The sequence below is a fragment of the Geotrypetes seraphini genome, chromosome 8, assembly GCF_902459505.1.
Source record: "Geotrypetes seraphini chromosome 8, aGeoSer1.1, whole genome shotgun sequence".
Taxonomy (NCBI): domain Eukaryota; kingdom Metazoa; phylum Chordata; class Amphibia; order Gymnophiona; family Dermophiidae; genus Geotrypetes; species Geotrypetes seraphini.
In genome coordinates, this window is record NC_047091.1 from 127998978 (window position 1) to 128021647 (window position 22670).

General features: G+C 43.0%; 1 protein-coding gene across 2 annotated transcripts in view; it reads right to left on the reverse strand.

Moving 5' to 3' along the window:
* GCN1 (GCN1 activator of EIF2AK4) overlaps positions 1-22670 on the reverse strand; it is a 324708-nt gene that overhangs the window by 266187 nt on the left and 35851 nt on the right. For both annotated transcript variants that reach the window (XM_033954090.1, XM_033954088.1), the window contains exons 4-7: positions 17694-17825; positions 11418-11526; positions 1953-2051; positions 1727-1861 (exon numbers count right to left, since the gene is read on the reverse strand). In XM_033954090.1, coding sequence (XP_033809981.1) covers positions 1727-1861; positions 1953-2051; positions 11418-11526; positions 17694-17825 — 475 coding nt within the window. The remainder of the gene's footprint in view (positions 1-1726; positions 1862-1952; positions 2052-11417; positions 11527-17693; positions 17826-22670) is intronic.

Consider the following 22670-nt stretch of genomic DNA (forward strand, 5'->3'; position numbering starts at 1 on the left):
TTTTAATTTGCTGTCTAAGCACTGAAATAAAAGATCAGTTTCCTCATCTTGCAGCAGAACTAAGAATGCAACCATGAACAGAGAACTTTGAATAAGCATTTTCTTTTTATTTGGTAACTTAGATTTCTTGGTTACTAATAGAAGTACTTTACCTTGCCCAATTCCTCTGTTACTAAATCCTGCTATATTCTGCTCTACACTCTCTTTGATTCTGCTTTACTTCTTGTTTATACCTAAATCATACTACACCTTGATTACCAGAGTACTATTCCCATAGCCTTTCTGTTTTTTGAGATTTCTTTTCCCTTTGCCCTGTCTGCATTGGTTCTGAGATTGATCCAGATATTACTAATCTAGTTTCCAAAGTAAATCTTTGCATTTCCAAACTTCAAGCCTGGGCTTTATCTGTCCGGATGAAGCTTAATACAACTAAAACTAAGCTTTTGTGGTTAGGTCCAAAATTGGACTGTCTTCCTCCTACTGTAGCTCTGGTATTTGGGTCCTCCTTACCAACTGAATTCTCTGCTAAGATATTGGGAGTCTTTTTTGATTCCTCTCTTTCCTTTAAGGACCAAATAAATTCCTTGGTCAAGAAATGCTTCTTTAGTTTGTGAATGCCGAGGAAGGTTAGACATCTTTTTCATCACCGTCATTTTTCTATCTTAGTTCAATCAATTATATTATCTCATCTTGATTACTGTAACGCTACCTACCTAAGCATTACAAAAATTTGTCTTCATAGATTACAATTAATTCAGAATATTGCTGCGAAGCTGATCTTTGGAAAATGAAAATTTGACCATGTGATCCCTTTGCTTCAGAGTCTTCATTGGCTCCCAGTTTATTTTAGAATTCGATTTAAATGCACTTGTATTTCTTTTAAAATTCTACATGGTATCTTTAATCCTCTTATTCCTTTATTTTGGAATGTTTACAGATTCTCTTTTGAAAGAGGTATCCAACAATTTAAACTCTCCCTTCCTTCTAAAAAAGGGATTAAAAGAGTCAAGATCTTCAGTCAATCTTTGGTCTTTAAATCCTCTCAACTCTGGAATGATCTCCCCTTTTTCAAGGAGTTCCAGTTCGTTTCAATTTTTCTGTAAATCTTTAAAAACTACTCTATTTGCCAAACATTTTGAAAATTAATTCTTTTGAAATTTTGTTATCTTCTATTTATCATTTGTAACTCATTCCCTGTTTATTTAATTGCTGTAAACCGAGTTCAGCCTTCTCAGAAAGATGACTCGGTATACAAAGTTAAGCTTTAGTTTAGTTTAGTTTCTGTATTCATTGTCTTCCAAGTTTCACTTACTACTCTTTTTCTTCAAACTCCTGCCCATGGCACCATTTCTCTGAAGTGCAAGCAAAAATCTTCAAAGCCTATTAGCTTCTGTCAACTTCCCTATACTTGTTTTGGGCCCTTTCAGCATTTTCTTACGTCACTTTCTAATACTTTTTCCACTGTAACAGCATGCTCCTTGCCTGCGCAATACCTCAGATTTAGTTCTTTTTTTTTTTTTTTTTTTAATGCTCCAGGGGGTCAGGGAGTCATGGATTTGAGATACTATTTCTGTGGTACAATGAAAGCAATTTACATTTATTATCCGCTAAGTTCTTTGTCTCATACACTTTGCTAAATCCTCAATTCTTTATCAGCTTATTTTAATCTATATTTTCTGTTATAATAAATCACTTATTTCATAAGTGAATTGAGTCTGAAACTTACCTTGTGCCTCCTGATAACCTCCACCTCCTTCTGACTTGTGCAGAACTGCACTAAGAGTCCTAGCATCGCTGTATAACTCTGATGAGGTTCCAGGCAAAGAGTGGTGGAAAAATACTGATCCACAAGACTAGGGATCTAAGAAAAAAATCAACACATCACCACATTATGGAAGTGATTTCACATGGGCCAGACAATCTAGTTAGAAAAGAATGGAGCAGTTAGTTACCTGTTTCCAGAGCTGCCTCAGTCTCTTCAATGCACCCTGAACAGCATGTCTGCTAGCCCCTCCCAGCACTTCCATTAGCAGCAGACACTGAACTTCAACCTATCCAGTACACAATAAAAGGGCTCAATGGATGACTCAAAGGCTCATTCCCTAAATCATGGATTTACAATCAAAAAAACAGTGCTAGTAGTTTTAGGTACCAATTATTTATCTATAAAGCAGGCTTATTTCTAGTAAATGTATAGAATAGCCATACTGAGTCAGACCAATGGGTCCATCTAGCCTGGTATTCTGTTTCCATAGTGCCAAACCAGGTCCCAAAATACTAGCAATATTCCATATTATCGATCTCAGGGCAAACAGTGGGTTCCCTCATGTTTGTTTCAACAGCAGACTATGAACATTTCCTCTAGGAACTTGTCCAAACCTTTTTTAAACCCAGCTAAGCTAACCTCAACAAATTCCAGAGCTTAACTATTCATCGAGTGAAAAAACATTTTCTCCTATTTGTTTTAAAGGCATTTCCATGTAACTTCATTGAGTGTCTTTTAGTCTTTGTAATTTTTGAAAGAGTAAAAAATTCAATTTACTTTCACCTGACTAAACCACTTAGGATTTGGTAGACCTCAATCATATCTCCCACTCAGTCATCTCTTTTCCAAGCTAAACAGCCCTAATCTCTTCAGCCTTTCCTCATATGAGAAAAGTTCCATCCCCTTTAACATTTTAGTTGCTCTTTGAATATTTTCTTTTTTTGACCAGAGCTGAATTTTAAAACTTCTTACCCACTTAACACCTAGGCAGGTTACAATTAAACACACACAATCCATTCACATAAAAGACAACAATTACAACAATACACATTAACACATAAAACACGTCTTCTTTTATAGCAAGCTCAGCAACAGAACATCCCTCTCAACATAAGTCTTGAGCAGTCATTAAAATATTCCACATTTTTACATAAACATAAATGACCTTGTTCAACAACAAAATTCCTTCACAAACAAATGAGTCTTAAGCAGTTGCCTAAAGTTTTCCACATTCTTACACAAACATATTTGATCTTGTAATAAATTCCACAATCTAGCCCCTGTTTATTGAGAAAGATGCCTGGCTTGTTGACTATAATGTATTGAATCTACCAATTTCAATGCTGTTAATGATCTTTTTGGCATATACACAGCTAATGCTTTTTTTATATATACATTGTCATCTGACCATACAGCACAGTTACTTACCGTAACAGGTGTTATCCAGGGACAGCAGGCAGATATTCTTGACTGATGGGTGACGGCACCGACAGAGCCCCGGTACGGACACTTTTAGAGTGATCGCACTCTAAGAACTTAGAAAGTTCTAGATGCCGCACCGCGCATGCGCGAGTGCCTTCCCGCCCGACACAGGCGCGCGGTCCCCAGTTATGATAAGCCAGCTAAGAAGCCAACCCGGGGAGGTGGGAGGGACGCAAGAATATCTGCCTGCTGTCCCTGGATAACACCTGTTACGGTAAGTAACTGTGCTTTATCCCAGGACAAGCAGGCAGCTATTCTTGACTGATGGGTGACCTCCAAGCTAACAAAAAGAGGGATGGAGGGAAGGTTGGCCATTATGAAAACAAATTTTGCAAAACAGATTGGCCGAAGTGTCCATCCCGTCTGGAAAATGTGTCCAGACAATAATGAGATGCAAAAGTATGAACTGAGGACCAAGTGGCAGCTTTGCAGATTTCCTCAATGGGCGTGGACCGGAGGAAAGCTACAGATGCTGCCATGGCTCGGACTTTATGGGCTGTGACAGAACCTTCCAGTGTCAGTCCGGTCTGAGCATAACAGAAAGAAATGCACGCTGCCAGCCAATTAGACAACGTACGTTTAGAAACAGGACGTCCTAACTTATTCGGATCATAGGACAGAAAAAGCTGAGGAGCTGATCTGTGGGGTTTCGTACGCTCCAGATAGTAAGCGAGAGCCCTCTTACAGTCCAAAGTATGTAGAGCCTGTTCACCAGAATGAGAATGAGGTTTTGGAAAGAAGACAGGCAGAACAATGGATTGGTTGAGATGGAAGTCGGAGACAACCTTAGGGAGAAACTTTGGATGTGTACGCAGAACCACCTTGTCATGATGAAAGACCGTAAAAGGTGGATCTGCAACTAGTGCATGAAGCTCACTGACCCTCCTGGCAGAGGTAAGGGCGATGAGGAAAAGTACCTTCCAAGTGAGAAACTTGAAAGTGGTAGTAGCCAAAGGTTCAAATGGAGGCTTCATTAAGACGGAAAGAACCACATTGAGATCCCAGATAACAGGAGGGGTTTTAAGAGATGGTTTCACATTGAAAAGACCCCGCATGAACCTGGACACCAGGGGATGAGCTGAGAGGAGCTTTCCATGGACCGGCTCGTGGAATGCTGCAATCGCACTTAAGTGGACTCTGACTGAAGAAGACTTGAGGCCAGAGTCAGACAAAGAAAGGAGATAATCCAACAAGGTTTCCACTGCAAGGGAAGTGGGATCATGATGATGGAGGAAACACCAGGAAGAAAAACGTGTCCACTTCTGATGGTAACATTGCAGAGTGGCAGGTTTCCTGGAGGCATCCAGAATTGAACGAACAGGCTGAGATAAAAGTGTATCATGAGAAGTCAGCCCGAGAGATACCAAGCTGTCAGGTGCAGAGACTGGAGGTTGGGATGTAGAAGGGTCTCCTGCTGTTGTGTAAGCAGAGAAGGAAACAGTGGAAGAAGAAAAGGTTCCCTGGAACTGAGTTGAAGTAGAAGGGAGAACCAATGTTGCCTGGGCCACCTTGGAGCAATCAGAATCATGGTGGCTCGTTCCCTCTTGAGCTTGAACAAGGTTCTCAACATGAGAGGCAGAGGAGGGAAAGCATACAGAAACAGATTGGACCAGTCGAGGAGAAATGCATCCGTTGCCAGACGGTGAGGAGCGTAGAGTCTGGAACAGAATAGGGGCAGCTGGTGATTGTGAGGGGCTGCAAAGAGGTCTATCTGAGGAGTGCCCCACTGAGTGAAGATGGACTGCAGAGTGAGAGGATCGAGTGTCCACTCGTGAGGTTGGAGAACTCTGCTGAGCTTGTCCGCCAAGCAATTCTGTTCTCCCTGAATGTAGATAGCTTTCAGGAATAGATGATGATTTATGGCCCAAGTCCAGATCTTCTGGGCTTCCTGGCACAAGAGGCGAGAGCCTGTCCCACCCTGCTTGTTGATGTAGTACATCGCAACCTGATTGTCTGTGCACAGCAAGAGAACTTGAGGAAAGAGAAGATGTTGAAAGGCTTTGAGGGCATAAAACATCGCTCTGAGTTCCAGGAAATTGATGTGATGCTTCTTTTCCTGGGCTGTCCAAAGTCCCTGAGTTTGGAACTCGTTCAAATGAGCTCCCCAGGCATAAGGGGAGGCGTCGGTGGTGATAACCAGTTGATGGGGAGGTAGATGAAACAGAAGACCTCTGGATAGATTTGAGGATATCAACCACCATTGTAGAGACTGACGAAGAGATGATGTTACAGATATGTGACGTGAGCAGGGATCCATCGCTTGGGACCACTGGTTGGCTAGGGTCCATTGAGGAGTGCGTAGGTGAAGACGTGCAAAAGGGGTGACATGAACTGTAGACGCCATGTGACCCAAGAGAACCATCATGCGCTTGGCAGAGATGGACGCCTGTAGAAGCACCTGTTGACATAGAAATTGAAGCATGAGAAGACGGTTGGACGGTAGGAACGCTCTCATGAGGACTGTGTCTAAGACTGCTCCTATGAATTGAAGTCTCTGAGTGGGGATGAGATGAGATTTGGGTAGATTGATCTCGAATCCCAGCAAACGTAGAAACAGAATGGTCTGGTTGGTGGCCGTGAGAACTGTCTGAGGTGAATTGGCCTTGATCAACCAATCGTCCAGATAAGGAAACACCTGAAGGTGGTGGGTACGAAGAAAAGCAGCCACCACAATCAGGCATTTGGTGAACACTCTTGGAGAGGAGGCAAGACCGAAGGGCAGTACCTTGTACTGGTAGTGACAACGATTGATCATGAAGCGGAGATACTTCCTGGAGGCTAGATCGATCGGTATATGAGTGTATGCTTCTTTGAGATCGAGGGAGCATAGCCAGTCGCCTTGATTGAGAAGGGGGTAAAGAGTGGCCAGAGACAACATTTTGAATTTCTCTTTGACCAAGCATTTGTTGAGGTCCCGAAGATCTAGAATGGGTCTGAGATCTCCTGTTTTTTGGGGGACTAGGAAATAACGTGAGTAGAATCCCTGCCCCTTTTGATCTAGAGGAACTTCCTCTATGGCGTTCAGAAGGAGGAGGGATTGAACTTCCTGAAGAAGGAGGGAGGACTGAGGAGAGTTCAAAGCAGACTCTTTTGGAATACTTTGGTCCGGAAGAGTCTGAAAGTTGAGAGAGTAGCCGTGGCGGACGATGTTGAGGACCCACTGGTCCGAGGTGATGGATTCCCAACGGCTTATGAAGAGAGTAAGGCGTCCTCCTATGGGCTGCGGAAGATGGGCAGCAGGATGGAGACCGGCTATGTCCTGGAGAACTAAGTCAAAAGGGTTGAGTGGATTTTTGTGAAGGGGGAGGCTTCACCTGTTGTTGCTGCTGTGCTGGTCTAGCAGCTGGCCTCTGTTGTTGCCGCTGACGTCTGGGTTGTTGCGGGGCTTGTGGCAAAGGACGAGCAGCAAATCTACGTTGGTAGGCCAACTGCTGGCGAAAAGGCCTGGAAGGTGGGGTTTTCTTTTTGGTTTTGAGGAGAGTATCCCACCTAGTTTCATGTGCCGACAACTTTTGAGTGGTGGAGTCCATGGATTCTCCAAACAGCTCATCCCCCAGGCACGGTGCATTAGCCAGTCGATCTTGATGATTGACATCCAGTTCTGACACTCTGAGCCATGCCAGTCGACGCATAGCCACCGACATAGCTGTGGCCCGAGAGGTCAGCTCAAAGGTGTCATATATCGACCTGACCATGAACTTCCTAAGCTGCAACAGTGATGAAGTAGTGTGGCGAAAAGCAGATTTTTTACGGTCAGGGAGGTACTTCTCAAAAGCAGTTAGATCTTGAACGAGATGTTTAAGATAAAAGGAGAAGTGGAATGCATAATTCCCTGACCTGTTGGCTAACATGGCATTTTGGTATAGCCGTTTGCCAAATTTGTCCATGGCCTTACCCTCTCTGCCAGGAGGGACTGAGGCGTATACACTAGCTCCCGTGGATTTTTTTAGAGTGGATTCAACCAATAGGGACTCATGTGGGAGCTGTGGTTTGTCAAACCCAGGAATTGGGATGACCTTGTATAAGGAGTCTAATTTGCGAGGTGCTCCAGGGATGGTCAAGGGTGTCTCCAAATTCTTGTAAAAAGTTTCTCTCAAGATATCATGGAGAGGTAACTTGAGATATTCCCTTGGAGGTTGGTCAAAATCCAGTGCTTCAAGAAAAGCTTTGGATTTTTTCGACTCAGCCTCCAAGGGAATAGAGAGAGAGTCACACATCTCTTTTAAAAAGGATGAAAATGAAGTTACATCTGGTCTAGAGGATGGATCTAAAGTAGAAGGATCCTCATCACCAGATGAACATTCCCCTTCAGAGAGCATAGGGTCTTCTGAATCACCCCACAGATCAGGGTCTCGAATTTGAAAACTGCGTTGAGATTCTGGAGTGGAGGGATCTAGGTGTCGGGATTTGCGTACCGACTTTCCTGATCTCATAGAGACGGTACCGGGAGATCACGGTTGCACCGGTGCCGACGTCTGAACAGCCTGATGTTGAGCAGTCGACTCCGGTGCTAGGACTGGCATGGAAGTAGACTGTGTCGGTGCCGATAAAGAGGAAGCCGAGAGCATGGGCTGTGGAACTATCGGCACCGATGGCTCAGACCGGACCGGTACCGGAAGGTTCGGTACCAGTAGTGCAGGAAGGAGTTGCTTTAACTGATTCTCCAATTGCACTTGTAAGACGGCAGCAATGCGCTCGTCTAAAGAAGGCACCGGTACCGCTTTTCTCTTCTGCGGTACCTTGGGTGCCGCTCTACACTCTGAAGAGGAACCCGATGTCGAGGGGCTTACCTCTATCGGAGCGGAGCGCTTCCGTGGGCGCCTCGTGGTCGGCAGGATTGGGCTCTCTGCTACTTTGACCGGAGGACGCTCCAGCGGGGAAGGCTTCTTAGCCGGCTTACCTGACTGGTGCGACGCCGATGCGGTATCGCGCGGCGTCGACGAGACGGGTGCCGACTGCGTCGGGGTCGAAGTAGGGACCGGTGCCGCCGAGTCCGACATGTCGGTACCGAATAATAACCGTTGCTGAATTTGACGGTTTTTAAGGGTTCTTTTCTGGAGAGTGGCACAGCGTGTGCAGGTGGAAGCCTGATGGTCAGGTCCGAGGCACTGCAAGCACCAGTTGTGCGGGTCAGAGTTAGAAATAGGCCTCGCGCACCGCTGGCACTTTTTAAAGCCGGGTTGGGGGGGCATGAATGTAAACACGGCTTCTGCCAAATCGAAGGCCGAGGCCTCGATGGTGGCAGCAGGCCCCGCCGGGGCGAAACGAAAAAAAATGATAGAAAAACCAAAATTCGTTTTTTTTGTTTTTTTTTTACAAGGAAAATAAATAAAAAGAGGGAAACAATATTTCCCAAGGAGTTTACGCGAGCGGGAAGGCGAAAAAAATAGAAAATTTTCAACAGCCGTTGAAACGTGCGTCTTCTTAGCTCCGCGGAAACTAGAAAACTAGGGACCGCGCGCCTGTGTCGGGCGGGAAGGCACTCGCGCATGCGCGGTGCGGCATCTAGAACTTTCTAAGTTCTTAGAGTGCGATCACTCTAAAAGTGTCCGTACCGGGGCTCCGTCGGTGCAGTCACCCATCAGTCAAGAATAGCTGCCTGCTTGTCCTGGGATAAAATGTAACACTCAAGGTGAGGTCACGCTATGGAGCGATACAGAGGCATTATAATATTCTTGGTCTTATTTACCATCCCTGTCCTAATAATTCCCAAAATCCTGCTTCCTTTTTTGGCTACCACCATACATTGGGTGTAAGATTTCAACGTATTGTCTATGATGACACCTGATCTTTTTCTTGGATACTGACCCTTAGCAACTGGTAACTATGATTTGGATTATTCTTCCCAATGTACATCACTAAGTGGACTGAGCACCACAAGCACTCCATCAGAAAGATCTTTATGGCTCTGCTATTTGCATCACATTCTGGAGATGGAATGCTGGTTGACTTAAGCGACCCTGGGTGTCTCCCTAGGGCCGGGATAGGCACCTGACATGTAGGCCAGTAAAATGCTGGCCTACATTTCAAATAGACGTGGCCACTAAACTGATCGCGGCAAGGAAATCTCCCAGCTGCAATCAGCTGAGCGACCACAACAAGGGACCCTCGAAACCCACCGCAAGTCGGCCGGCAGGAGGGATGCCCACTCCCTCCTGCCAGAACCCAACCCCCCCCGAAAACCTGATCCCCCTGAACCCCACCAGGACACCCCCATACCTTTATCAGCAAGGCCAGCCGGGTAGGTTTCAGGGGGTGGGGGGGTTTGCTAGCAGGAGGGAGTGGTCATCCCTCCTGCCAGGGATGTTGGGGGGGAGAGCTTGCAGGAGGGAGTCTGCATCCCTCCTGCCGGGGATTGTTTCGGGGGTGGCAGCATTGAGGGACTGGGCATCCCTCCTGCTGCGGATAGTGGGGGATGGGTTTGGGAGTGGCAGCGTGAGGGAGTGGGCATCCCTCCTGCCGTGGACAGTGGGGGATGGGTTCGGGAGCGGCAGCGTGAGGGAGTGTGCATCCCTAACTTACGGGAGGGGGGTGTCGGGGGTTCCCTGCCACTCAGCTGATTGCGGCAAGGAGATTCCCTTGCCGCGATCAGCTCAGTGGCAATGTGATTCTCTAAACGGCGCCTGTAACATGGATGCTGTTTAGAGAATCGGAGTGGTTACCGGGGTTGGGCATCTGTCCATTAAGACAGACGCAATTCTGTATAGGACGCCCATGTGTGATTCTCAAAAGCCGCTTAATCGGCTGCTGAGACCAGGCATCCTACACAGAATCAGGCCCAAAGAGGATAACTTGCACAGTGTGGCAGGTGCTACCCTAACTACCTTTTTGGGCATACTGGATGGACCATATTGGTCTTTATATGCTGTCATTTACTATGTTACTATAGATCAACTGATTCTATGCCAATGGCAAAGCCTGTACTCATATTGAACCAGATCTCAGATAAGAACATAAGACCATGGTCCATCTAGCCCAATTCAAGTCACAAGTCAAGTATAGAGCCACCCTCAGATATACAGGATTACCAAGGACACCTTGACATATTGCTTAACATATTACACCCTATCAACTCCAGAAGCAAGAACTAGCAGTAAAATAAGAGATGAAAATCACATCCAACACATCCTGGCTTATGAGTGAGGTTCATTAACGTCATGGTATGTGCACAACTAGGCCATCTGAGGATGTTAAGAGCAGTGTAAGAGGTCTACAAAACTACAAAGACTAAGGGCATGCAATGAACTTGCTAAGTAGTATATTGAGAGAAGAAATATTTTCACAAATTTGTTCTAAACATAGCAGGGTTTTAAAAAAACGTTTTGGACAAGCTCCTAAAAGGTCCATTAACCATTATGAAAGTGGACTTCGGAAAATCCACTACTTATTCCTGGGATTAGCAGTATGAAATCTATTTGGCTTTTTTGGGATCACCAGGTACTTCTGACCTGGATTGGTCACTGTTAGAAATAAGGTGCTGGGCTTGATGGACTGTTAAGTCTGCCCCAGTACGGGAACGCTTATGTACTTCTCTCTTATGAGTGTGGTTTAAAAGGTTTGCTAAAAATACAGGTTAAACAAATTTATTATTTAAACAAAAGTTATTTCTCTACAAAGTCTACATTGAGGTCTGTACACTTAATCCAGCAAGTGTCCAGTTTTTTCATCCCATTGGAAAAACAGGTTTTTTTAAAAATTGTTTTAACTTGGTTTTGGGGCATTTTTTTAACCAAACTTTTCTAACCAAACCAAAAAAATGGAATAAAATCTTTAAAAGGGGTAACTATGTTAATCTGGTGTAAAAAAAAAAAAAAGACAGCAGCAAGTAGCACTTTGACTAACCAATTTCAGACAAACCTTATAGGACTAAAGCCCACTTTGTCAGATGTATCTGATAAAGTGCCTCAATATACTGGTTGGTTTACAAAGTACTAACAGTTTCCAACAAGAGAGATTAGAATGTGTAATGCAGAAAACTATTAGTAAGAATGAAAGTAAAGGTCACCTTGTCCATATTAAATCAAGAGAAAACTGCTACATCCTTCAATACTGATTCCATAAAGAGACCAGCTACCGAGGAACTACACAAGACAAGAAGCTAAGAGAATGCAGGGAGAGACTCCCTGTTCGTTGTAAAGAAATCAAAAGTACCAAAACTCTGGGCACTTACTAGTTTATTCCAGGTTTCATCCTGCCTTTCTTCAGGTGCTGAGTAGACAATACGTACCAGGAGACAAGTCCAAGAGAATGCCAAGGATGCAGCTGATCCACTGCTCTTGCTGTCACAAAAAAACCCCAAACAGGTTTAATTTCAGACATGTCTCTTCATAAGATACCATGTCAGGCCTTCTAGAACCTGGCATTAACCACATAAAGAGAAGTTATAATACAATGCTCCCACACCTCCCAAACCCATCTTTAAACCCAAAAAACTAGGGAGAGGGGGGTATACTACTCCCTAGAACCTGAACCACCTCCTCACCCTAAAAGGATCTTATTATAGGCCCCTCTAGAAATTGACATTAACCCCTTTTCCTCCTGAAACCACTGCTGACTCCAACAAGAGAAACTATACCTCCATTTTCAAACTTACCTTTAATCCTACCTAGAGCTCCTACACTATTTCTTACATTCTCATCAGGGTCATCTATGCTCACTCCCTGAAGCTGAATACAAACTCCAAGCACCTACATTTTCTGGATAAGATTGGGCTAGTATTTCTAACCCTGCCCTGAGTGACAATGTTGTCATCCCCAGAATCCATTACAAACTCCAGTAAGCAGAGCTTTGATGTTTCCCCTTTTCAGAACACTTTATTAATCCCACCGATGTGCTATATAGCACAATTACTTATCTGGTGTTATCTGTTGACAGCAGGCAGATATTCTAACATGTGGGTGATGCCATCCACAGAGCCCAGTATGGACAGTGAAAAGTACACTGGCATTTTAAGAAATCCAAAGCTTTTAGACTGCCCACTACTGCCTATACGCGAGTGCCTTCCTGCCTGACAAGGGCTCGCAATACCTCAAGTTCCGTAAGAAAGCTAAGAAGCCAACCAGGGAAGGTGGGTGGGATGTGAGAATATTTGCCTGCTGTCTCCGGCTAATACCTGTTACAGTAAGTAACTGTGCTTTATCCTAGGACAAGCAGGCAGTATAGTCTCACATGTAGGACTCCCTAGCTAAGTGAAATGGCCATTAAGTGAAGTTGAAAACAAAAAGGAAGAACCAACAAGGTCTGCAATCAGGAAAATGAAGATGAACCAAAACAAGAAAAAAACTACAGACGAGCATGCAATGATGCAGGCAAAGTTTATTATAACAATAGGTAAAACGCGGTTAAAAACATCACATAAAAACAAATGGACCTGACACGGTCCGTGTTTCGAAAAACACCTTCATCAGGGGTCCCAGATGGAAAAAGAGTCAGTTGGAACCGCAAGCAAGCCTGTATAGAAGAAACTCCGAAAGAAAGTCTGTGCGTGTCAGCAAGACCCTCCCCATCTTCTTTGGAATTAGAAAATACCTGGAATAAAACCCTTGATTTTTTTTTGGGGGGGGTAGGAGGAACTTTCTCTATGACATTTAGCTGAAGTAAAGCATCTATTTCCTGAAGAAGAAGGGACGTCTGCTTAGTTGTAAGAGAGGATTCTCTTGGCGGGTAGTTTAGAGGAATGGATTTGAAATGAAGAAAGTACTCCTTTTTATGTCTCTTAAAACCCCCATATCAGTAGTAATGAGAGTCCATTGTGAATATAAAGCTTGAAGATGGCCTCCGCTGGGAAAAGGAAGAGGCTTTAAAGGTGTTACATGGACTATGCTCTCTAGAAGCAGGTCAAAAAGACTGAGCTGATTTCTGAGACATGGATAGTTGCTACTTCTCAGATTTTTGTTGTCTCTGTCTCTTCTGAGGCAGTGGTTTAGCTGATGAAGAAGAAGCAGCAGCAGTATATTGTCTCTTATAAGAAGAGGAAGATGACTTCTGAGCATGTTTGCTAGAATGAGGCCTTTTGGTTTTATTAAGAGTGTTCCAACCCTGCTCATGTTGAGTCAGTTTCTACGTGGCGGATTCCACCTTCTCACCAAAAAGCCCTTCATAGATATAGACTAGCCGAACCTCTGGATGTCAGCTCAAACCACATCAAACGAAGTACGAGCTATATATTTCCTTGTGTTACAGCATGAGTAATATGCTTGAATACAGGAAGAAGATGAGCTGGTAGAATGTACTGCTAAAATACTGATACTTTCCTTACTAAGAGCTCGATTCACTAAGCAAACTGAATGTGTACCGCTCGGTTTGCGCTCACTTTCCTACTACGGCTCGATTCACTAACCTTCCTCCAGACCCCATCCACATCCGATCCGATCTGCGCATGCAAATGAGTAAAAAGGCATGTAAATTTCTAAAGGCATCGATTCATGAAACCATTTCGTCCAAACCGACTGGCCTTTCTGATCCAAAAAGTTTCAACTGCTGAGGACCAGTCGCTTTATATCCTTGCCGACTATTCCTGCCTAGCAACTGTTGCGTGCATGTTAAGAACCCCATAAAAAATATATATCTACCCTGCAAAAAATCCAAAATATATCTAAACTTTAAATATATGTAAACTTTCATGTACATAAGCGTTAAAAATATTTTTTGGATTTTTTTCGAATGCGCATAGCGAGCGCGGGAGTGAATCTCAGATTTGTAATGCGCATGGTGAGAAAATTGCGGATTAACCCCGTGCTCTCCTTGCACATTCTACATTTCATATATCAATGCCAAATTTTTTAAAAAATCAAAAATAACTTAAGGGTCAGCTATCCCTCCCCCCTTCCTTCCAGCTAGATTGTCACGTGCATCTGACGTCACGGGGTCGCCTTTGGTTGCTTCATGCTTCACGGCAGAAACAGCCGCATAGCCTCCTGGGATTTGTAGGCTGTATATAACAACGCATGATCCCAGCGCATTCAACTGCTTTTAACTGTTACAGTTCTTTTCCTGAGAGAAATGTTAAGCTGTTTGGAAGCGCGCAATAAACTTCGAGATCGATCCGTAAAAAAAGGACGAAGTCTAAGAATTCCACTGCTCACTCACAAACCTCTGATGCTATTTCTCCTTAAACCTCTCCAACAAATTTTTCAAAAAGCTACGGTCACAGCTTGCAACAGCACAAAAAAAAGAGAGGTTGGTAAAAACTACAGTTCTTATATTGCATTTTTTACGACAATGCTATGCAGTAGGCGCATTCGGAGTCCGCCAACAATGACCACAATTAAACCCCACCCCATTTCTACGCAGTGAAGTCCTAAAGAGCTAGCACACGCATTATGTGCTTCAAAACCAACAAGGAGACAGTGCGCACGCGCGTCAATCGATGTTACAGCGAGACGTGGGGGCATGTTTACAATTTGATCATTTGCATGGACAAGCTTTACTGAATCGATCGGTCAGAATGACTCGAAAACGGATAGATTGTGGATTTTAGTGAATCTAGACCTAACTGTTTGAGATAAAAGGGCATGAAAAAATTATAATTCAATACTCTATTGGCTAGCATTGAATTTTGACACATGCGCCAACCAAATTTGTCCATGGTTCTGCCTTCACGTCTGTAGCATAGGCTCTGTAGCTAGGGGCTGTAGCATAAACTCTGGAACTAGATTTCTTCTTTAGGGTAGATTCTACCAGCAACGACTAATGTTGGAATTGCAGCTTATCAAACCCTTATCAAGAAATAATCTTACAGAGAGAATCCAACTTCTTGGGAGCAATAGTCACTGTCAGTGGAATCTCCCAATTCTTCAGAAGAGACTCTTTCAACAAAGTATGAAAAGGCAATTTCAAAAGTTCTTTAGGAGGTTCATCATAGTCTAATGCCTCCAGCAACTCAGCTCTGGGCTCAATATCTGCTTCTTTACTGAACTGCCCGATGTACTTGGTAAAAGAAAGACTTTCTGGAGGGGATCTTCCCCTAGGTGGTAGGGGGAAATGGTTCTGAAGGTATACTATAAGATTCAGGAGCTGACAAATCATCCCCCAACTCTGAACCACTCTGATCTGACATTAAATCCAAATCTTGATCAAGGTTTGTGGATTCTTTACGATGACGGTACCGACCCAATGATACTGATGAAAGGGATCGCCGGTACTGCGATGATCTGTCCAATGTACGCTTTGAAGTAGAATACGTAGAATGGGAACATCAGTGCTTAGATGATGAACGTCGATGTCTCAACAAAGACGGTCAACATTTTGATGAAGCCTCTCAATGTCCCAAGGAAGACCTTCGATACCTCGATGTAGAATCTTGATGTGAAGATGTGTGTCGATGCTTCAATGATGTTTGATGCTCTGATGAGACGATCGATTGTGCCTGGAGAGAGAGCATTGATGCCCTCTGGATACAGAATGACAGTCAAAAGATGAGCGTTGATGATGACTTGAAGAACGTTGATGTGAAGCAGAGCAACGCTTAGAGGCAGAATCCGAAGAGGTACCTTGTGACCTATGAGAATTACATTCAGGCTGGGCTGGTTCTGATGAGGTCGGTGCAGACACAGGCATGGAGATTAGCTTGAACATAGCACCAATTTCTCTGCGCAGAAAGTCATCAACCCTGGATTGAAAATCCTATACCAATACCCGAGACTGTGTGGGTATCAATGGTACTCAAGGGCATCTGGGAGTGGGAGACCTCAAAGAGGATGCATGCACAGAAGGAGGGCGTCGTTGTTGAGATTTGGCCTGCTTTGAGGGACTCGATGCTGACAAGGCCTGCAACACTGGTTGGGAAGTATGTAGCTTCTTAGCATGCTTCCTGGATGCAGGGATGTCCGATGTCGAAGTAGGGACCGGTGGTATCAATGATGAAGATTTATCCGGCATACTGTGACTGAACAATTTTTCCTGCTGAAGTCGCCGGACTTTAAGTGATCGTTTTTGAAGGGTGGAACATCGAACACAGTATTCAACCCTATGATCAGGCTCCAAACACTGGATATACCAGTTATGCAGGTCAGTACTAGAAATATGCCACTGACATTAACAGCACTTCTTAAATCCCACTAACAGTTTCGACATGGACGGGAAAACTTGATCAGCTAAGTTAAACTCAATTTTTGAAAAGAAAGAAAAAACCCATGCCAAAACGTTAGGCCCCTGCTTCAAAGAGGAATGAGGGAAAAAAACGAAAGAAAACACCCATGCCAAAACGTTAGACCCCTGCTTCAAAGAGGAATGAGGGAAAAAAACGAAAGAAAACACCCATGCCAAAACGTTAGACCCCTGCTTCAAAGAGGAATGAGGGAAAAAAACGAAAGAAAACACCCATGCCAAAACGTTAGACCCCTGCTTCAAAGAGGAATGAGGGAAAAAAACGAAAGAACACACCCATGCCAAAACGTTAGACCCCTGCTTCAAAAAGGAATGAGGGAAAAAAACGAAAGAACACACCCATGCCAAAACGTTAGACCCCTGCTTCAAAGAGGAATGAGGGAAAAAAACGAAAGAAAACACCCATGCCAAAACGTTAGACCCCTGCTTCAAAGAGGAATGAGGGAAAAAAACGAAAGAAAACACCCATGCCAAAATGTTAGACCCCTGCTTCAAAGAGGAATGAGGGAAAAAAATGAAAGAAAACAAGTCTCTTTTTTTTTTGACTCATGAAATGAAGAAATTCCAACAGAATAAAAATAAGAAAGAAATTAATTTTGAAACGAATGCACTGAGGGAAGGCAACGCAGCCATTAGAAAACACAACTTTTTCACTCCGTGGAAAATGAAGAACTGAGGTACCGTTAGCCCTCGTCGGGTGGGAAGGCAATCACATGTCAGCAAGAAGTCTAAAAGCTTTGGATTTCTAAAAGTGCCAGTGCACTTTTCACTGTCCATACCGGGCTCTGTGGATGGCATCACCCACATGTGAGAACATGCTGCCTGCTTTAGGATGACGAATCCTTCAGAACCCCAACAGTTGCTACTTTAACCATTCTTACTTTATCATCATCACAAAGGGCCATGCCAGCTCATCCAAAATCCAGTATTATTCTGTGATGTTTAGAATACAAACTACTCACACAAAAGGTATAAAATTAATTTCCACGGAACTTATCACTTTCTGAAAGGTGTCATGCCAAGACCCCTTACAGGTATTTCAATAAACAGGATCTATTCAACTTGGGTGTGTACGTGTATTCAATGTTTATTGTAAAAAAACAGTAATTTGTTTAAAACATAAAATAGGATCTATTCAAAATATGAATATAAAATATAACCAGTAATCTGAAACAATTTAATTCACCAGATACAGATGAAGGAGCACCTTTCATCTAACCTCAAACTAATCCTATCTGAAAGAGATTCAAATTCAACTTTCAAGACACTTGTCAGGCTTCCTTCCCTACTCCACAAACCCCCAGTCTTGCAGCACCAGAGAGGCCTCAGCTCAACTAACCTAGGAACATTGCTCTTGCTGCCAATTCCCGAGGACTCGAGAGAAAGCAGGAGGTTTCTGGCTGTTGATTTAGGCTGTGACTTTGCCAGCTGCTGAATAGCAGATTCAAGGGCCTTACGTGATGCTGCATCTCTAAGGAAGAAAAGAAATCAATGTTGTGAAAAACTGAGAACATATACATATAAAGCATTTCAATCTTATTGCTCAACTATAAACCCAGGGCTCCAATTTCAATTCTTAGTTACAATTTTTTACTCCAGGGATCTCTTTATTGATCAAGATACAAAGAATTCAAATGCAAAAATCTAATGCAAAGCTTCATGTATCTAAGAAACTAAAGATACATAACTCCACATCAATGAAAAACATTATCTCTTCTACATTATGCAAATACGAGGGTAAATCAAAAAGTAAAAGCAAAATACATTTAACAGCTTTAATAGAAGTAACAGTGAACAACTGAACATATCACTTTTCCACATAGGCCCCATGCAAGATGATACATTTGTTATATCATTCAACTAGTTTCCGAAGTAGTAGATCTAATAGATGCTGGCATTGTAAGATAGAAGTGGGGACATTAGATCATTTATTATTCTTTTGTCCCTGTATTAATTCCTTTTGGAAATTAATTTGGCCCCAAATTAATAAATTATTAGAAAATCATGTTGGACTATCATATGATACAATATTATTTGGAACAACAATGAGAACACAGAGTCCGATATCAGCTAACAATAATAAACTTTTATTAATTCTAACAGGGGTCGCCATTCAGCAAATTACTCAGAATTGGAAAGATTACACTAAATTAAATTACACTTTCTGGTGGAATTCAATTTGTCATATATATAAAATGGAAAAAGTAATGGCATTACAACAAGGTTATATTAAAAAATTTAATAAAATATGGGGACCATTGACAAATTATTCTACTGATCAGATATCATAACACATGTATAGAACATATAGAGGGGGTAGGGAAGGGAAAAATATTGTAATAATAATATGATATAAAATTTTGATAAAGGGTTTCTTTAATTTACAATGTAAGAACATTTATTGATAATTTCAAGTGTTTCTTCATAATTGAATGTAATACATGTACTTCACTTGATGTAAGAATTTAAAAAGAATAAAAATTATTTACAAAAAAAAAAAAAAAACTAGTTTCCGAATTCCTGCAAAGAAGTATTTCAGCTGCTCCTGAAACCAGGTGAGTACCGCTTCCTTTACTTCATCGTCACAGGTGAATTTGTGACATCGCAGCATTTCCTTCATTGGACTAAAGTTGTGAGAATCGCTAGGCACCAGATCTAGGCTGTAAGGAGGACGTGGAAGATATATGAACCCAAGCTGTTTGCACTGTCTCTTCTGTTGCTGCTGCTGTATGAGGACATGCATTGTCATGGTGCAGCAAGACTGTTTTGGACAACATTCCTCTTCTTTTGCTGTGAATTGCAGGTTTTAAGTTCATTTTGCAGCAATGCACAGTAATTTTCACTCTTTGCCTGTGCACTTGGAAATGTGCCAGAATAGGCCCCTTCATGTCTCAAAAGAAGGTTAACGTGATTTTCTTGGAGGAGGACTGATGTTTGAATTACTTCTTTGCTGCAAAAGACAGATATCTCCACTCCATGCTTTGTCTTTTGCTCTCTGGGTCATAATGATGCACCCATGTCTCGTTGCCGGTGACAATTCTCTCTAAAATACTTGGATCTTCTTCATACCGTCTCAGGAACTGGGTTGCAACCTCCACTCGCTATTGTTTGTGCGCAGATCAATAAGCTGTTTGGGAACCCATCATGCACAGACTTTACTGTATCCCAAGTCATCGTGCATTATGGCAAATGCAGATCCATAGCTGATATCCAAATTTGCAGCCAGTTGAAACACCATTATCTGTCAGTCTTCTCTAATCATGGCACCTGCCCTGTCAATGTTATCTTGTGTGCCTGATGTTGATGGATGACCAGAACGACCTTCTTTGGTTACACCTGTTCTTCCCACTTTAACCCTTTCAGGACCAAGGGACATATTTGTCCCATAACTTTAAAATCCTATAAATTTTGATTGGGAAAGTCTACAGTTCTAAATTTGATATGTACGGATTCCATATGATACTGCCTTTATGTAAACAAACTGGTTCCGACATTCATTCATTAGCGTCGTTGCTAGATTGACGAGAAGATTCACTTGCCACACTGTCCATAAGCCAGAAGTGTGATTTTTTTAAATAAAAATAATGATATTTCACAAAAAAAATCAATTTTTTGGCATCTGCAAGCCCTTTTTACCATAAAAATGTCGTCAAAACCACAAAAATTGGCCTACGATCCTTATGGTCCTGAAAGGGTTAAACCTTTTTACCCACTCATAAACCTTTCATTGATTCATGATGCTATGTCCATACTGAGTCAATATCTGTTGGCGAATTTCAATAGGTTTTACTCCCTCTGCCCAAAGAAAGTGCACTACTGCGTTCTTTGATGGTGCAATCTTGCAAAGGAGCATCCATGTTTCTGGCCTCATGGCTGCCACACGACTAAAGGCCAAGCGCTGCACTGTGCGTGGACGAACTATCCAAAAGGCAATGTACGAGTACATATTGTTGCATTTCACTAGCTCTGTTCTGGTTATTATGTAATTTAACAATTGCCTTTAAATTTTTTGATTTGCCCTCATATAAAGTGACCATTCTTAGGTTACAATGTTTTCTCTACCAAGAGCACCTCTATCAATGCACTGAATTTAAATTACTCAACTTTCATCTCAAGGTGAGTTTCATTTCAAATATATAAATATCTCCCTGTCCCAGAGTTCTTACAATCCACATTTTTATATGAGACAATGTAGCATGAACTGCTGGAAATAACCCAACTGGTGGGAAGGGAATCCTATTCTTTCACATACTGGAGAAGTGGCCAAAGCTCTGATTAAGACAGAATTGGGGACCTGGAGGAGGTTATAGAACCACTGGGAAGTAACACTTAAATAACTGAGATGATACTTTTTTCCCTTAATTTAACCTTCTTAAAGATTCTCTGTTTAAGCATATTCCCTTCTTACCAAACCTAATCTCACCTCTCTTTCTAACCATTCATTTCCTTTGTATTCCATGGGTAGTCTGTTTTTTGCATGCTGGATGCTATTTAGGATGGAGAAATTAGGTTTTTACCTGCTAATTTTCTTTCTTTTAGTCTCTCCAGACCAGCACAGCTCACCGATCGGTAATAGCTCACCATGACCAGCAGGTGGAGTCTGAGACAAACTTTTGGCTGTAGTACTAGTGGGCGGTTCAGTTCCTAAAACACTCAGTCTGCCGAAGAGCCAAGCAGAACTAAGAAATGTGAATTATAACAGCAACAACACTCCCCACAGGAGCAACAATTAATATAAAGAAATACTGTGAGTCACGTGATGTCGTGAGCCGGCGTGCATCTAGCTCAGCCAGCTCCGGAGCTCGTTCCCCTCATTCACAGCAACGCGGGACGAACGGCGAAACCAATTTAAGCGAACTTCGGCGCATTCAGTGGGGAATTTTATGGACAGATTCCTAACTAAAAATCACATAACCATGTCCACGAAATCGGCGAAAAAAGATAAAGAACGAGGTAAAATACCGGAGGACAAAATGGCGGACCCAGCATGTGGAGTGCTAAGACAATTTACGCCGGAGACCCTGGCAGAATTGAAAAGTATAGTTACTCAAGCACTATCTCCTAGTATGGAGCAATTGTCTGCCCAACTCACAAAACTGGAAGGCATTATGGAAGATCATTCAGCGAGGGTGACAGAGTTGGAAGAACGAGTGTCGGCAGCGGAGGATGAGGCCCGCGGGGTAACAACGGATGTGGCCCGTATGAAACTGCAATTAGACCAACAACAAGCTAAGTTGGAGGATCTTGAAAATAGATCCAGAAGGGGGAACTTAAGATTTATGGGGTTCCCTGAGACAGTTTCAGACTCCTCTCTGTTATCTGTGTTGGAAACATGGCTAGCCAGCGAATTGCCGATGCCTGCAACCATAGGCCCAGCACGCTTTGAACGGGTCCACCGTGTGGGACCCCGAGCGGGGAACGACCAAAGGCCACGGGTGGTGATAGGAAAATTGCACAATTACAGGCACAAAATGGAGATACTTAAAGAATTTCGCCTTAAGAGGGAGACACTGAATTATGACTCTGTACCCATTCGAATTGGACAGGATTACTCTGCTGCACTGACAGAAAAGAGGAAAGTATTTTACCCTCTTTGCAGGAAACTGGCTGATCTCAAATGTCGTTTCCTCTTTCTATATCCAGCTATACTGAAAATCCAATTTGAGGGCAAATGGCATGTGTTTGAATCAGATGTCATGGCTGGAGAATTCATAAATAGACTGGGGACTCCAGGAACATCCACACCTTGACTATCTGAAGATTACTAGACCTAAGTGTGATTTCTCACTGTATATTACTGCACTAGCTGTTTCTCCCATAATGTTTACCTATGTTCAGCTAGTTTTGTGGGGGGGACGAGTTTCCAAGCATCAGAGACGTGCTCTACCTTCCTGTATCCTAGTGCTACGGGATGGGAATTTGTATTGGGGGGGCAGTTAGGGATCAGGGGATTAAGGGGAGGGTGGGGGGGGTATTAGCAAGGGAGGGAAGGAACGAATATATTGATAACTGTATACTGTTAGATTTATCCTCTTATGTATTATGTTTCAGTGACTTGAATACTTGTTGCGGGTCATGTTACCAAACCAGTTCAGGTGATGCCCCGGGTGTAGGCTGGGCGCCTGGGGTTATCATGGAAATACTGTTGTACCAGGTATGTTACCCCGGTTGTGATGAGCGGTAGGACGATTAGAATATTGTCCTGGAATGTAGGGGGCATAACGTCTCCAGTGAAACGGACTAAAATCCTTAGCAGATTAAAACATCACAAGGCAGATCTTGCTTGCATTCAAGAAACTCGGCTAACCGTGACTGA